The following is a 16,571-nucleotide window of genomic DNA, read 5'->3' on the forward strand; positions in this document are numbered from 1 at the left end:
CGGCCAGGTCAGGATGACTGTGGCTTCTTCAGGGTGCAGACGTTTAATCAACGGGGAAAAAGTCCTCCCTGCATCCCTCTCTGGGTATTCTTCATCTAGGATCCCTGCTGGATTCTCAGAATCTGAGAATTCTTCTGGCGTAAGACGGAATCTCCTCTCTTCCATTAGGAGTACATGGTTGTCTGCGCAGTCGACAGATGTCTTTACACTCTGGGATGCATGGTGGAATGGGCTCAGTTCCATTCCAGGCCTTTCCATAATTGGCTCATCTCCAGATGGAATGAGTTTTTTCTGTCGGATAACTGTTCAAACGATGATGCTCTCTCCGGAGGCAAGTCGGTCCCTGTCCGGGTGGCTATGGCCATCTCGTCCAGGGTTTTCTTTGCTAGGGACAGTGTCTGGATCGAATCCTTTTCAGTGCAGTTGGACGTCTGTCGATTCCACCCTGTCAATTAACTTACTCTGGCATAACTCTTGTTTCCCGGTGAACCTGAAAAGGTTCAGTCCGACAGGGTCAGGACAGTGGCTTCCTTTTTAGCAACACTGTTCGTTGGGTGGCAATGACAGGTATGTCACATATTCGGACATAGTCCGAGGGTCTCCTCCCGACCATCTCGGCAGCGTTCATTTCAGGAGCTCTCCATTGGGAAGCGGGAGTCCTCAGCCGTCACGACGTGCATCCCGGGGACTAGTCTCTTCCCCAAGAGAGGTTTCATCTCCTGGTGAGCAGGGGGGGCTCCCCTGAGGTGACCCTCACGGCCTTCTGACTTTATCACACTATGGTGTTACAGTTCAGCTCTGGGGATTCTGAAGCAAACTTCAGCGACTCTTTGTCGGTGAAGTGGTCCTTCCACTTTGTGTACCTGTGTTCTCCGGTCTCCCTTCTTCCTCGAGGTCTTTGGAAGTGTTTTCAATCGAGACGGAGATGCTTTCCTGCTGGTGGCTCCTGATTGCCCCAGATGTCAGGGGTACTTGGATCTTCGGAGTCTCTACATCGATACTCCATCCCTGATGCTTCACTGCCCGGACCTGTTGTCTCAGGGTCCTTGGTTTGCCTTGGACCTGGGTTGTTTGTCTTTGACTGTGTCCTTACAGTGGTCTTACGGCTTCCCTGGCTTTGTCATCGTTGGAATGATTAGAGCACATGGATCAGCTTTTGCTGGGACCTACCACAAACTGTGGCAGCCATAAATCTCATGGTATTGTACCTGTCGATACAATCCTCCGGTGTCCAAGTTTTCCAGATATTCTGGCATTCCTTCCGGCTGGCTTGGGTTTCACACTTGGCCTGGTCTTCCTGACAGTGCGGATCTCTACACTGTCAGTATGGTTAAGATATGGAATTGCTTCACTCTGGTATCCAGTTCATCCTTTGGAGTGTTTTCTTGATTATGCCTCCATTTGTCCTCCCTAGGGACTCCTTGGGAGTAAGTAGTGGTTCTTCGTTACCTCCGGGGACAGTCAATGGAACCGCTGGTTGTGATAGCCATTACATGGTCTATTGCTTAGGCTCTCTCTTTCTCTCAGGGTGTTTATATCAACCAGGAGAGTGTCTGAATTGGGAGCGTTCTCATGTGGCTCCCTCTTCTGGAGGGCATCATGTCAGGGTGGGAGTTGCTCTCGCCCTGTGTTTCTTCTTAGTGGTTTTCAGGTTCCATATTATTCTGGAACTTATGGTACGGCCATTCTGTCCCCAGTCCTCTCGGCTGGTGTGGCCTCATTGACTGTGGTCTGGCCTCTTTGGATTTATGTGATCCGTTCAGGTTCCTTACGGAAATCGGACTCCTTATTGGTGGTCTGAGATTTCTGGTTTTCACAGGAAAGGATGGCCGGCCTATAACCAAATGTTGGCTTGGATGGCCTCGTAGGTCTTCCTCAGGGGCCTACTCATGGGTAGGCCTTCCTGTTGTTGATGCTTGTTTTTTCTCGGGCCATGTGACCCTCGTGTGCGGCTCGCTGTGGCGCCTCGGCTGTTTTGCCTTACTAGGTGGCCACGTGGTCTTCTGTCCACACCTTTTTAAGGTTCTAGGCATTGGTTTCCTTTGCCTCTCAGGATGCTTCCTTTTTGGCAACGGATTCTCCTCTCAGCACAGGAGCGTCCCCACCCTTGGTTGAACTGCTTTGGGACATCCCCAAGGTCAACCCTGTGGACCCCCTATGGACCCTGAAGTAGAAAACAAGAGATATGGTAAGAACTTACCTTTGTTATCTCTGTTTCTACGAAGTCCATAGGGTCCACAGGGCGCCCGCCCTGACGCACCTGGCTTCATATGGGCTGTGTGGCTGGTCACCGGTTTTCCGTCTCCCATTTCGGTGAGTATGGTTATTGAGTGTTCCAGTTTTCTCTCTCTTTTTCTCTCCTCCTCCGGCCTTTGGCTACTTACAAACTGAGGTGCCTCTGGCTTGGGGGTGGGGTTATAGGGAGAGTGGACCCAGTGCATCCTGGGAGCTAAAAGCTTTAACTGCGTGGTGCCCGGATTTGGTTCCCAACCTATACCCCAAAGGTCAACCCTGTGGACCCTATGGACTTCGTAGAAACAGAGATAACAAAGGTAAGTTCTTACCATATCTCTTGTTTTTTAAATGAGTCCTATTTTAATAGTTGCAGATAACACCCCTGCCTTTAATTCATTGGACTCTAGCGCACTCCTTTTAAGTATAATGCTCAAAATTAATGTACTAAAATTATCTAAATCTTGTATTACAATATTTTTTTTGGTTTATGTTGAAATTTCTAGCAACGTCAGCCATTGACAGTAGAAAACATGTATGAAGACATTAGCCAAGATCACGTGAAGAAAACTGTGACTATTGAGAATCATCCTCATCTCCCACCACCAGCAATGTGTTCTGTCCACCCATGCAGGTAAATATTTTCAGGATCACATTAAACTCTATAAACATAGGTGGGGGTGTATGTGTGTGCGCACATGTGTTTTTATAATCACATTTAATGTAGTAGAAATGCAATCGTCAGTTTACATGTAAACAATGTGCCCCTATCTTATATAACGGCATCACAGGATAGAACAGACAGATCTCGCTGATAAAAGCATTGTGCTTTCCAGTATCAAATGATCCACATTTCTTTTGCAGTTTTATCATAGTGGGGAGGCCCAGAGCACAAAATACTGTCTCCCAGCAAGCAATAGTGCATTTACATGTCGTTAAAGATTCTTGACTTCTATTTACTACAGGCAAAGTAAGGGATAGAATTACTTGTTTGTAGAAAATGTAGCACATGGGTTTAAGAATACTCCTTTTATGAAGCTTAATGGTACTGAAATGACCGATACATTCAATCATAGTATGTTAGCCACTAAAATGAGCAAACCACACCCCAGTCTGCTTATATGTTTCAGGGCCTTATTAAAGATATCTGCTCATATTTTACAGCCCTAATTATCACATTATGTGGTCTATGTACTAAACCTTGGAGAGAGATGGCAAACTATGATAAAGTACCAACCAATCTGCTCCTAAAGCTGGGTACACATCAGTCGATGTGTACCCAGCCGACGTCACAGGTGACAGCACCCAGCATGCGACAAGTGCATACATCAGGTTCTCAACCACGGTCCTCAAGGCACACTAACAGTCTAGGTTTTAAGGATAGCCATACTTGAGCACAGGTGTGTTAATTAGTACCTACGTTATTTCAATTTTTTTAATGTGAGAGAGAGACTGACAGAGAGAGAGAGAGACTGACTGAGAACTGAGAAATAAAATACAAGTCAAAACACACCAAGATTAGGGGGTATGTCCGGATACAGATACACAGCAGGCTGAAATAGGTGTCCTATCACTATTCAATAGTAACTTAGTCAAATCAAACCAAATGATTCGGTTACAGAAATAAAACTGGAACGGGAAACTACATTAAATGATCTGTTGTGCTCAAAAAAACAAGAGATATGGTAAGAAGTTACCTTTGTTATCTCTGTTTCTACGAAGTCCATAGGGTCCACAGGGTTGACCTTGGGGTATAGGTTGGGAACCAAATCTGGGCACCACGCAGTTAAAGCTTTTAGCTCCCAGGATGCACTTGGGTCCACTCTCCCTATAACCCCACCCCCAAGCCAGAGGCACCTCAGTTTGTAAGTAGCCAAAGGCCGGAGGAGGAGAGAAAAAGAGAGAAAACTGGAACACTCGATAACCATACTCACAGAAATGGGAGACGGAAAACCGGTGACCAGTCACACAGCCCATTTGAAGCCAGGTGCGTCAGGGCGGGCGCCCTGTGGACCCTATGGACTTTGTAGAAACAGAGATAACAAAGGTAAGTTCTTACCATATCTCTTGTTTTCTACTTCAGGGTCCATAGGGGGTCCACAGGGTTGACCTTGGGGATGTCCCAAAGCAGTTCAACCAAGGGAGGGGACGCTCCTGTGCTGAGAGGAGAATCCGCCGCCAAAAAGGAAGCATCCTGAGAGGCAAAGGAAAACAATGCCTAGAACCTTAAAAAGGTGTGGACAGAAGACCACTTGGCCACTTAGCAAGGCAAAACAGCCAAGGCCACAGCGAGCCACCCACGAGGGTTACATGGCCTGAGAAAAAACAAGCAGCAACAACAGAAAGGCCTACCCATGGGTAGGCCCCTGAAGAAGACATACGAGGCCGACCAGCCAACATATGGCCATAGGCCGGCCATCCTTTCCTGTTAAAACCAGAAATCTCAGACCACCAATAAGGAGTCCGATTTCCGTCAGGAACTTGAATGGATCACATAAATCCACAGAGGCCGGACCACAGTCAATGAGGCCACACCAGCCGAGAGGACTGGGGACTGAATGGCCGCACCATAAGTTCCAGAATAATATGGAACCTAAAAATCACTAAGAAGAAACACAGGGTGAGAGCAACTCACACCCTGACAAGATGCCCTCCAGAAGAGGGAGCCACATGAGAACGCTCCCAATTCCGACACTCACCTGGTTGATATAAACTCCCTGAGAGAAAGCCAAAGCAATAGACCATGTAATGGCTATCACCACCAGCGGTTCCATTAACTTTCCCCGGAGTTAACGAAGAACCACTCCTAACTCCCAAGGAGTCCCTAGGGAGGACAAATGGAGGCATAATCCAGAAAACACTCCAAAGGATGAACTGGATATCAGAGCGGAGCAATTCCATATCTTAATCATACTGACAGTGTAGAGATCTGCACTGTCAGGAAGGCCAGGCCGAGGGTGAAACCCAAGCCAGCCGGAAGGAATGCCAGAATATCTGGAAATCCTGGACACCAGAGGATCGTATCGATAGGTATAATACCATAAGAATTATGGCTGCCACAGTTTGTGGTAGGTCCCAGCAAAAGCTGATCCATGTGCTCTAATCATTCCAACGATGACAAAGCCAGGGAAGCCGTAAGACCACTGTAGGGACGCAGTCAAAGACAAACGACCCAGGTCCAAGGCAAACCCCAGGACCCTGAGACAACAGGTCTGGGCAGTGAAGCATCAGGAATGGAGTGTCGATGGAGAGACTCCGAAAAACCAAGTACCCCTGACATCTGGGGCAATCAGGAGCCACCAGCAGGAAAGCATCTCTGTCTCGATTGAAACACTTCCCTCGAGGAAGAATGGAGACTGGAGAACACAGGTACGCAAATTGGAAGAACCACTTCACCGACAGAGTCACTGAAGGTTGCTTCAGAATCCCCAGAGTTGGACTGTAACACCATAGTGTGATAGTCAGAAGGCCATGAGTGGCACCTCAGGAGGGCCCCCCCCTGCTCACCAGGAGATGAAACCTCTCTTGGGGAAGAGACTAGTCCCCAGGATGCACGTCGTGACGGCTGAGGACTCCCGCTTCCCAATGGAGAGCACCTGAAATGAACACTGTCGAGATGGTTGGGAGGAGACCCTCAGATAATGTCCGAATGTATGACATACCTGACATTGCCACCCAACGAACAGTATTGCTAAAAAGGAAGCCACTGTTCTGACCCTGTCGGACTGAACTTTTTCAGGTTCACCGGGAAACAAGGGCTATGCCAGAGGGAAGGCCCAAGACAGGCTAAAGTTCCAACAAGTTAATTGACAGGGTGGAATTGACAGACATCCAACTGCACTGAAATGGATGCGAACCAGACACTGTCCTTAGCAAAGAGTACCCTGGACGAGATGGTCATAGTCACCCGAAAAGGGACCGACTTGCCTTCGGGGAGAGCATCATCGTTTGAACAGTGATCAGACAGAAAAAACTTGTTCCATCTGGAGATAAGCCAATTATGGAAAGGCCTGGAATGGAACTAAGCCCATTCCACCCTTCCAAAGGCAGACACTGAATAGTGGACCATGCATCCCAGAATGTAAAGACATATGTCGACTGCGCAGACATCCAAGTACTCCTAATGGAAGAGTGGAGATGCCGTCTTATGCCAGAAGAATTCTCAGATTCTGAGAATCCAGCAGGGCTCCTAGGTGAAGAATACCCAGAGAGGGATGCAGGGAGGACTTTTTCCCCATTGATTAAACGTCTGCACCCTGAAGAAGCCACAGTCAACCTGACCCGGCTGTAAAGTACCCCGGTTATCCTGCTAAGAGCAGGAGGCCATCCAGGTACAGGAGCATTGGGATATACTGAACAGAAGAACTGTCAGAAAATCCAAAACGCTGGTAAACCCCCGTGGGGCTGAGAACAGTCCCAACAGGCAGAGCCCGAAAAACCGTAAGTGCTGTGATACAGCAAACCTCAGTCCATGCTGAGGCAAGGTCTCTGTAAGTACCCGTAGGCACGCGTCCTGTATATCCAGTGATACCATAAAGTCCCCAGGTTCCAAACAAAGTATGATGGAGCATAGGGATTGCCTCCTGAGCCCAGGTGGCTTTAGGAACTGGTTCAGGGAATTGAGACAGAGAATAGGCCAAAGAGGACCATTCGGCCACCGCACCAGAAAGAAAGCAGAACATCCAGTCCCTCGCTGAGAAAGTTGGGGATGGCCCAATTAGCTTCGCTTACCGCAACAACTGTATAGCTTTCTGGATTCGTAAGGCCCTGTTCGGGTCCGAATAAGGGCCTGCGTACCATCACATGGAAATAGGCCGCCTGAGCAAAGAGAGGGCGTACCCACGTAGCCGCGGCAACTAGACACTAGTACCGGTCGAACTGAGAAAATCGCCATCTCCCAGTGGTAGGCCTGTCTCGTCATGCTGACGATATATCCGTAGGTTCAGAAGCAGGATCGGCTGGCAGTCCAGGCCTGCTCGGTTGAAGAAACAGACCTTTAGGCTGACCCAGAGGACAAAAAGACTTAATAGACTTAGTCTGAGGCCCTGTAGTGGGCATAGCTGAAGGCGGGAAATTTGTACTGCCACTGTCAAGGTCAGGACCCAACAAGATCTACCCTATAGATGGTATCTGCACCTCTGCATTCCCAGAGCGCAGCCATAGGGTATTACGGAGGATACCGTCGCAGCCGGAACTCTGAAAGTTAGGAGACTGGTATCCAATATAGGCATGTCCACCTATGACAACTGCATATATTACGTGAGCGACCAAATACATTTGAACCCCAGACGTGTTGGTGGGGAAAAAACATTACAAATGCATCAGCTCAGTATGCAATAGTATTAACCAACCATGCTATAGCCATGGTAGGATGGGTAACAACCCCTGAAAGCGAGTATACTGATTTCAGGCAGAGTTACCACCTACGGATCAGAAGAATCCGACCACGCAGGAATGGGATGCGTAGTAACGTCTGTAATCCGACGAGTAACACGCCCATCCACCCCATGAGGGGCTCGAGATGACCCTCAGGGAATTTGGAACAGGAGGCCAAACACTGTTGTAATACCTCATAACTGGCAACAGCCAGAGTCCCGCCATGCGATCCCCCCGCTAGTCAGCAACAGGGAACCAGAAGGCACGTAATACTGAGGGTGTATGATACAGGTGCAGGCCAACATTCACTCTAACCAGAATGGACCTGCCACCAGCCCTAAAGCAGGGATAATAATACTTGAAATAGGCTTCCCCCCGTGTAAGAGGGAAAGAGCCCAAAACAGTATCCAGTTTACGGCAGAGCCAACTGGGAAGTAACCACAGGGCGTCAACCACGCCAATTTGCGTTTCGTAGAAAAACGACATCCACCCAGGGTGGCTGTTGTGGTAATCCCTGCAAGGGGCATGACAGACTATTGTGACACCAGGGAGAATTCATATACTCGAAAAACCCATGCAGGGAGCGATAGTCTGTGTCACAGGGGAAGAGTGCCAGAAACTGCGAGATACCCTGAGATGAAAAAGGGCAGTATGGTGAAGTAACCCCAAGTGAGGTACAACAATGGGGCCCGCCCGGCGATCCGCAATTAAGAGGATCCCGAGAAAACAAACCGCCCAAGGGGGTCGTGAAAGGGGCCGGCACCCGATGACGCCACATACAGAACCCTTTATGAGTTAAATCCTCGGCACTAACACCTGCAGCACATGGTTTGCAGGATAGTAAAAATGGGTGCAGTATAACGCTCTATCTCCTGGTCAGACATATCTGACCAAGCCTTGCGATCAAGCAGCGCTATACTGGTCCTGACTGATACTAAAAATTAGCTGCAGGAACCCATTTTCAGCGTATGCAACACACAGTTCCACTCAAAATATGGCAACGCGCAGCACGCAACCGTATGTGACAAACCTCACAAATATTAACAAGTATATAAATGTGAGGTCTCAGAACCACCCCAAGTACAGCTGTATTAGGGCAGATAAGGAAAAGGGATAGATATACACTGACAGGTGAGAGAATAAAGTACAGACAGTCAGCACTAGCATAAGTCACATACAATGCAGATATACACATATATACATAAACATGTCATATAATATACTGCACTATTACACTGCAGGCAACTTACCCAGATTCAGTGTCTGGGAAGGCTACAGCGCTGTGTACACTGACCTGATGGTGAGGTACGCAGGGGGACTGGACTCACTGCCATCTCCAGAGATTTCTGCTGCACCACAAGAAAATGGCCGCTGGAGACCTCAGAAGAAGCGTGGCCCGCGGAGGAAGCAGCTCAGCGACGCCAGACTATAGATACTGAAAGGCGCGCTGAGCTGAGGGGAGGAGCCGCTGTAACAGGGAAGGCTGCCTCCCCTGGCCGGCTATTAACCCCCGGGACGCCGGCTCCCTGCACCGAACACTAAGTCCCTGGTGGTCTAGTGGACACACGGGGTATGGGGAGCCCGCCGCCACTGCCGGCGCCTCCGGTCTGTCCCCAGAGACCGGAGGCACAGGACTGCATTTCAAATGCGCGGATCACCGCAAGCGGTGACCCGCGCCTTACCTGCTCCCCGTGGATCCGGCAGCAGTCCTGAGCGCCCGCAGAGTCCGGCTAGTACAGACTCTGGGTCCCGCTGAGATCCCCAGATCTGTACTGGCGTCTCAGCGCCAGCGGGGTGACGGAGCGGCAGCTTAGACGTCCTATGGACAGTCTGACGCTGCCGCTCTGAAGAATCCAAAGTAAAAATAAAAAAACTTTGGCCTTTAGCAGCCCCTAAGCTTTATTTTTTCTAATCAGCTCCCCACTGCACTAAACGGTGACCCGACTCCGGCCGGGCACCAACTTAAATTGAGGTGCCTCTGGCTTGGGGGTGGGGTTATAGGGAGAGTGGACCCAAGTGCATCCTGGGAGCTAAAAGCTTTAACTGCGTGGTGCCCGGATTTGGTTCCCAACCTATACCCCAAGGTCAACCCTGTGGACCCCCTATGGACCCTGAAGTAGAAACTTCCATATGGCATCGTCAGTGACATCCCCCGCCGGCCCTGCAGTAGGGACGATGGGAGATGGCATTAACTACCCATGGGAGCACGCATATCTTGTGTACACACTAGACACTGTACACGACATGTGGCTCCAATCCGTGGGAACGGACGACCTATCGTCTACTGTGTACCCAGCTTTGCTGTCATTTTTCAAACGCAGCCTGTAAAGTGACAGGAGGTGATTGGTTGGTATTTTTTCTCTACTTTCTCTGTCCAGGCCTTGGTACATAGGGCCTGATTCAGAGCTGGACGCTATTTGCGCTCGCTCGTTCAGAAAATAGGGGTGGCTATTCTAATGAACCTTTCGCTCTTTGCGGTCTGTTCACGCCTCTAGGTCTGAACGAGTGTACAAAACATGCGGTCGTTTTTTGGAAAACTACACCCCCTGGCCGTTCGCATCCTACGTCATGTCCGCTATTTATTAGATTAATCGAGTACATCGACCAGCGTATGAACTACTCGCTATTCTTGTGGTTGGTTTTTCCTACCACAATCTTGCGAGCAGTTCTGACTATAAAATAACCCAGTGACGTGGTCAATGACGCTGCTGTATTAATTATGCACACCCATAAAACGTCCGTTTTGACCTTTAAGCACGCCTGCGTTCTGATCTCCACTCCCTGTTTTCAAGCACCTTCCCCTGTTACCACCCACATACGCATCCTCATGTCACTCAAAATAGCAGGCATTCGCTATTTAGCGAACAAACGATTTTTGGCCGCACTGACTGGTTCGCGCATGCGTATTACAATCCGTACGCATGCGCAGTTGTGTAAACATCGCTCGGAACGAACGAGCGGCCGCTTACGAGCGGCTCTGAATCAGGCATAGTCCCCTATATTTACTGCAGCATGTCTGACACATGCTGTCACTGTTGTACCCAGATGTCCCCTGATGGTTTCAGGATTGCCCAAAGTGGCAAAAGCAAACATTTTACATTCTGCCCTTTCCCTTACCAGCACACCGTCATTGCAGTGCGCTGAATGCATGTGAAGCATTTCTACATTGAACGCTGGGTGAATACCTGGCCACCTGATAAATCATCAGGAGTTTCTTCTTAAGTAGAGGTCCTGTGTAGCAGTTCCCATATAACTTGCTGTTAGATCAAGCTAATACTGGTTGTTATAGTATTAATGTGCAAGGGAGATCATTACAGCCTACTCTTAAGTAAATGATTTAATTAGCAGAATTGTTCCCAGGCCCTGTTTTTGTGGGTTAACATTGTGCATATTTTGCAGGATATTTCCATGAAGCGCGCTCCAGATTCCCTTGCAGTTCTAATTGAAACGGCAAGCCACATGTCACCTCTGCAGTACATGGCAAAGAAGTTACTGTACATCAGCAAACAAAAAATGTTTTGGGTGTACATTTAAAGTCTCTCTCTGGTGGTATATACAAGTTTGTAAAAAGTTGGGAGAAAAAAAACACTAAACTCCCATCTGCGAGTTAAAAAACCTCGTTCCTATCAATACAACACCCAAAATACATCTTTTAACACTTTTTTTTTTTTTTTCTACTATTTAGAGGAAAACACTTGAAAAATGACATGTTTTGGCCATATTTTCCTATTTAAAACCTCTAAATACATTGGGAAATGTCTACTGACATTTGTGCCTTTTTAAGCATTTTTCTGTACCTTTCATCTGGTATGGAGCCGTGAATTAAAATCTGCCTGAACTCCCATTGAGAACCGAATTAACTTTAACATTGATTTTTAATTGAATAGCAAAGATATGCAGGTTTTTATCCTGTGTTGAGCTACTTTCGACCAACTTGTGGCTAATTGAATCTGTCCCTAAAGTGTACAATTAAAGAAGAAGAACCTTTTCATGTGAAGGAAAAAAAAAAAAATATGGAAGATTTGACAGAATAAAAAAATAAAATCAAACCCCCTCTTTATTATACTTGGACTTTAGAATGTACGCTCTTACGAGCAGGGCCCTCTACCCTCTTGTGCTTCTCCCTACTTTAGTTTCATCTACTTCTTACTCACCACTAGGGCACCTAACACTTGGTTGCTTATGCTCTGTTGCTTATGTGGGTGTTCTGGTCGCTAATGTAGAAATATATATTATCCATGTTCTGGTCCTGTATTGTATTGTTCTATAAGTCGCTTGTCTACAACTTATTTATGTACTTTGTAAGGCGCTGCGATACACTTGTGGCACCATATAAATAAATGATGATAATAAAATGCCAACCCCCTTTTCCCTGACTAAGAACCTTGTATAAAGTGAATTTTTATTTTGTTATCCATATACCATTGAGCGCTCCTTCATTGCATGTTAAAGTCCATTTCTGCTGATTTGATAGGCCAGAACATAAAGAGGTTGTGAATCAGCATGGGCACATTTATTCCTGAAGCATTAAACGCCTTTTAACAATTCTATACAAGGGTATCATACCATAATGCATTAAGATCATTAACACTTTGTGTAACCTTTATTATCTTCTTTTCACTTAGGCATGCAGAAGTTATGAAGAAAATCATTGAGACCGTTGCAGAAGGTGGAGGAGAGTTAGGAGTTCACATGTATCCTTTGATTACTGTGTTTTAGTATACAATTTTCTATTAACCTAGAATAAATATTCTATTTAGATTTGTCTCCCAGACTGGAATGCTTATACTGGGCATACACTATTCAATAATCTGGGCGTTCCTCCTAATATCAGCTGATTGACCAGATAATTGTACTGTTTATGTGCACAACCAGTCCGAAAAGATTGATTCATTAGTCATCTCTGTCCAAAGTGATATTCTTAAGTTACAAGTTGGCCGTATCAGGCAGTGTATGCACTATTGCATCAAAGACCGGACATTTTCCCTGTTCCTTCATAGGGGAGGAACAGGGAAAGGTTTCTTCCCCAGGGGAGGAAAGCCGATATCAGTGACATATCTCCGTGTATGGCCATGATATCCGCTGGGTGTCAGACTGCCACATATAATGTGTGTCTGTCTGACACACATTTTAGAAACTTTGAATTTGCCTGAAGATGAGAACCACTTGGCCCAAAATGGGCATGACCTATCGTACCTCTGGTACACATTAGAACGCGGTAATGAACAACGAAACAATCCCTCGTTCCGTCCTTCATTACCTGCAACAGGCCTGCATGCTATATCATCCGGTTGGAGGTGCAGCACTGCCAACTGGACGATACCGTATGCGACCGGGGGAGTGTGCATATTGGCTGTACACACTGGGCGTTGCTCCCGATAGGTCGTTCCGATTCAGGCAGAAATGAATTATCGTACTGACATCCATCTCTGTGTACCCAGCTTAAGATACATTGTAGTGATAAACTGCAGCATGTAAAGGTAGGCAGGAGCTATCCACATTGCACAGAAGTAATATAGTACCTAATTTAGTGAAGCGGTTTTAATCTCAACAGCGTCACATAACCAATTTTCTGTTTGTATGTTTTTGGGTTTTTTTCAATGGAAATAACTCCTTACCATGGCAAACAAGAAATTGTATTTTTTGGGGTGAGGTTTTTTTCCCCACGATAGAATATATATATTAATTATAATTTAATTATTAAAGATAATATCCAAGACACTAGAGGAAATATGCTGCTTTAAGATTCTGCTTATTGCATCTTTTACACAAAATGCCATCGATTTTAGCCAAAAATAAACCAACATCAGTCAAGGTTGCTGGATCCTTCCTGCAGTGGACATTGGTCCTGATTCAGTAAGGATTGCTGTTGCATACGCAGCTGCGAATGTATGCTAATGCCCGCCATAGCTCATACAGCATAAAGACGGCCACTGCTGCTTTTCACACTCCTGCGTATACATCGTTACAATTGACAAACATCAGCAGGTCTGACCAGCCGTAGAAACTGCTAGTCTCATCTCTCGGAGTGAGTGCTCAAGCTGTGTATGCAGTTGCAGTGGCTGATTTATGCACGCCCAGGAAATGGCGTTCAAACTGACACACGCCTGTGTTCCAGCCACTCCCCATCACTATCCCCAAACGCTCACAGAATGGATTCCTCAGCGCGTCCGTAATCGCAGTGTTTAACATTGGATCTGCGTATATAATTGCATTTCCGTACCCTGCTGAATCTGGCCCATTGATAACTGCACCTGTCGTAAGATACGAAGGTTCTACTCAGTGGAGAAGGGGGGGGGAGGAGTGTTTGTGTTTTATGTTAGGTGTGTGTGTGCATTCACCATGAGATGTAAATTATATAATCAAATCCCCTTTTTTAATTTTCTTTGCTGTGATTAAGAATTTACTATAACTGATAACCTGGGTTATTAGAAACTAGTGATCTTGTGTACATTATAGACTGCAGATCTCTTCCTTAACCTCCGCTAACCAGGTACCTTCTTATTTTTCTAAAATTTGTACAGGCTGTCATTCCTACAATAGAATATGACTACACACGGCATTTTACAATGTAACTACAAATATCCACATACAAATCCTGTTTAAAGCTCCAATTTTTAATGACCGTTACATAATTATCTATTGTTTTTTTTTCCAATACATACAAATTTGCAACATTCTGTAATGTATAATATGCTTCTTTGATTAAATTTCTGCATTTAAACAATTCCCAGGCTTATTTTTTGTTTATCTACAAATACTGAAGCCTTTATTCCCCATAGATATCTGAGTTAGCAGGAAAACTAATTACAACTTAAGTAAGACTGTTATCTGGGAACACTAATGACTTTAGTTCAGGAATTGCGTAAGATGGGCAAACACTTTTTCCTTCTATGAATATGTGTGTGCTTTTAACTGATCGGTTTACCTATACAAGGATTTATTTAAAGTATGCCTGTTGTCTTCCCACAGTGCAGGGATGAATTATACTGCTTTTCCACCCAAGTCCAGGGTCTGACCCAGGATTTGGAACACTGTTCCTAAACAGGTCATACCCTGGACATACCCCTTTTCCACTACGGCGCCGATCCAGGTTATTCCCGTATCGGCGCCGTTCACACTGCACATGGGTGCAATGGAACACTTCTCCCGGTGCTTGGAGATGACCTCCAAGCGCTGAGAAACCAGGAAGTCCCATGCTGTAAACATGACCTGGGTTACCCGTATGCACTGCAGGGGTTTCACAGGTCGTTCCCGTGTTAAACCCTGCAAGTTACCTAGGTTGGATTGCCGGGTCACTCGACCCGGGAGTCCAACCCTGGCCCCTTTTACACCTAGAAGCAACCCGAGTTTACCCTGCAATAACTCGGGTTTTAGCTCTGGTGTAAAAGAGGTATTAGTACAGATGTGTCCACATACATCTATCCTCCGCATGCTACAAGTTGCGCCACACGACGCAGGAGCTCCGTGTTACTCTGTATCGCCGAGCATCTTTTCGTGCGACTTTTCAATCTTCAAATGCATTTTATCCGCATCGCTATGCGAATAGTTAGCACAACGTCTTTTTGTGCGCCTTTTTACCTTTAAATGCATCTTAGCACAAGCAGCTTCTGCTGATTAAAATGATATACAGCATGCCTATGTTCTGCATGTGAAATGCTATGTTACAGTAGCTGACACTGTAATGTAGCGGTTCACATGCAGATACACCCGCAGTCGCACACAGAACATAGGCATGCTGCATATCATTTTAATCAGCAGAAGCTGCTTGTGCTAAGATGCATTTAAAGGTAAAAAGGCGCACGAAAAGACGTTCGGTGCTATTGTGTCACAGTATGGCGCAACTAGCAGGGCTGTTTAGCGCGCAATGAGGCTAGATGTTAATGGACACATCTGTATATACATAACAATGTAGGTTCAAAATTCAAGGAAAAGGGAAAACTGGAATAATGGATCCTTGCACAAGGCCAACACTGTTAGTATTATACCAATTCGATTTGGCCCCTTAGTGTTCACCACAAATTCTTGTCTATATTTAAAGAGGGTGCAGCCTCTTGACCACCGTTATATCTAAATGGCAGAAAAGAAAAAAAAGCCTTGTCCTGTTTGGTGTACTAATTAATAAAATATTACCTTTATTGAGTACAGTTAAAATATGTAGCTAAATTATTGAAATATTAAAAACAACGGTAAGTGTATAAAAAGGTGAATAAAGTGATTAAAAAAAACAGATTGACCCACTGTGTAGTTATTTGTTATACATTAGCATCTGTGTTATAATGGGTATTGATAAAGATTGTTATATACGAGGGCTGGCTATATTACACAATACATAGTATTGTGGCATATTCTCATCAGGAATATTCTCAGTATATTGGCATGTGTAAAAACCTTATGTATATTAAGCTAGTTATCTGAGCACAGACTAATAATATGATATTAAAAATCAGTATACTGTGTTTAAAAAGTATTTGTAATCTACCAAATACCTTCTGTTAAATCAGCAGTTGATTACTGCCACAGAACAGTGTTATGTTTCATGGCATTGCAATCAATGAGCTCTTATGGGTAGCAATCACACTTGTTTGTTAATCTTAAGGTGGCCATACATCAGCGACTGTTTGTCGCGATGCGATGGGAAATGCCGGCGTTTCCGGGTGGAAACGGCGACCTCCCACCATCTATGTTCTGCGATCCGTCTCCGGATCGCAGACATTTCACATGTTAAATGTCGGCGATTTAACAATTGCGATGATAATTTGATTGCGATCGTCAAATCGCCGAAATCCAACGTGTTGGATTTCTGCGATCCTACAATGCCGGGTTGCAGGATCGCGGCAATCCGTCGCTAATGTATGGGGCCCATTACTCAGATACATTGTATTTATCTGTCTGTAGTTTATAGACTGCACCTGCTTCTAAATACACTGGTAATGCTTTGTAACTAGCTGTATCAGCATTCA

At 45.9% G+C, this 16,571-nt stretch overlaps 1 protein-coding gene across 2 annotated transcripts in view; it reads left to right on the forward strand.

Annotated features, from left to right (window-relative positions):
* The window catches only part of ATG3 (autophagy related 3), a 61,332-nt gene extending 46,995 nt beyond the window's left edge, over window positions 1-14,337 (forward strand). For both annotated transcript variants that reach the window (XM_088444948.1, XM_088444947.1), the window contains exons 11-13: window positions 2,739-2,866; window positions 12,234-12,302; window positions 14,102-14,337. In XM_088444948.1, the coding sequence (XP_088301074.1) occupies window positions 2,739-2,866; window positions 12,234-12,302; window positions 14,102-14,183 (279 nt within the window). In that variant the 3' untranslated portion in view covers window positions 14,184-14,337. The remainder of the gene's footprint in view (window positions 1-2,738; window positions 2,867-12,233; window positions 12,303-14,101) is intronic.
* The last annotated feature ends 2,234 nt before the right edge of the window (window positions 14,338-16,571 follow it).

The sequence above is a fragment of the Taudactylus pleione genome, unplaced genomic scaffold, assembly GCF_031769625.1.
Source record: "Taudactylus pleione unplaced genomic scaffold, aTauple2 ptg000374l, whole genome shotgun sequence".
NCBI lineage: Eukaryota > Metazoa > Chordata > Amphibia > Anura > Myobatrachidae > Taudactylus > Taudactylus pleione.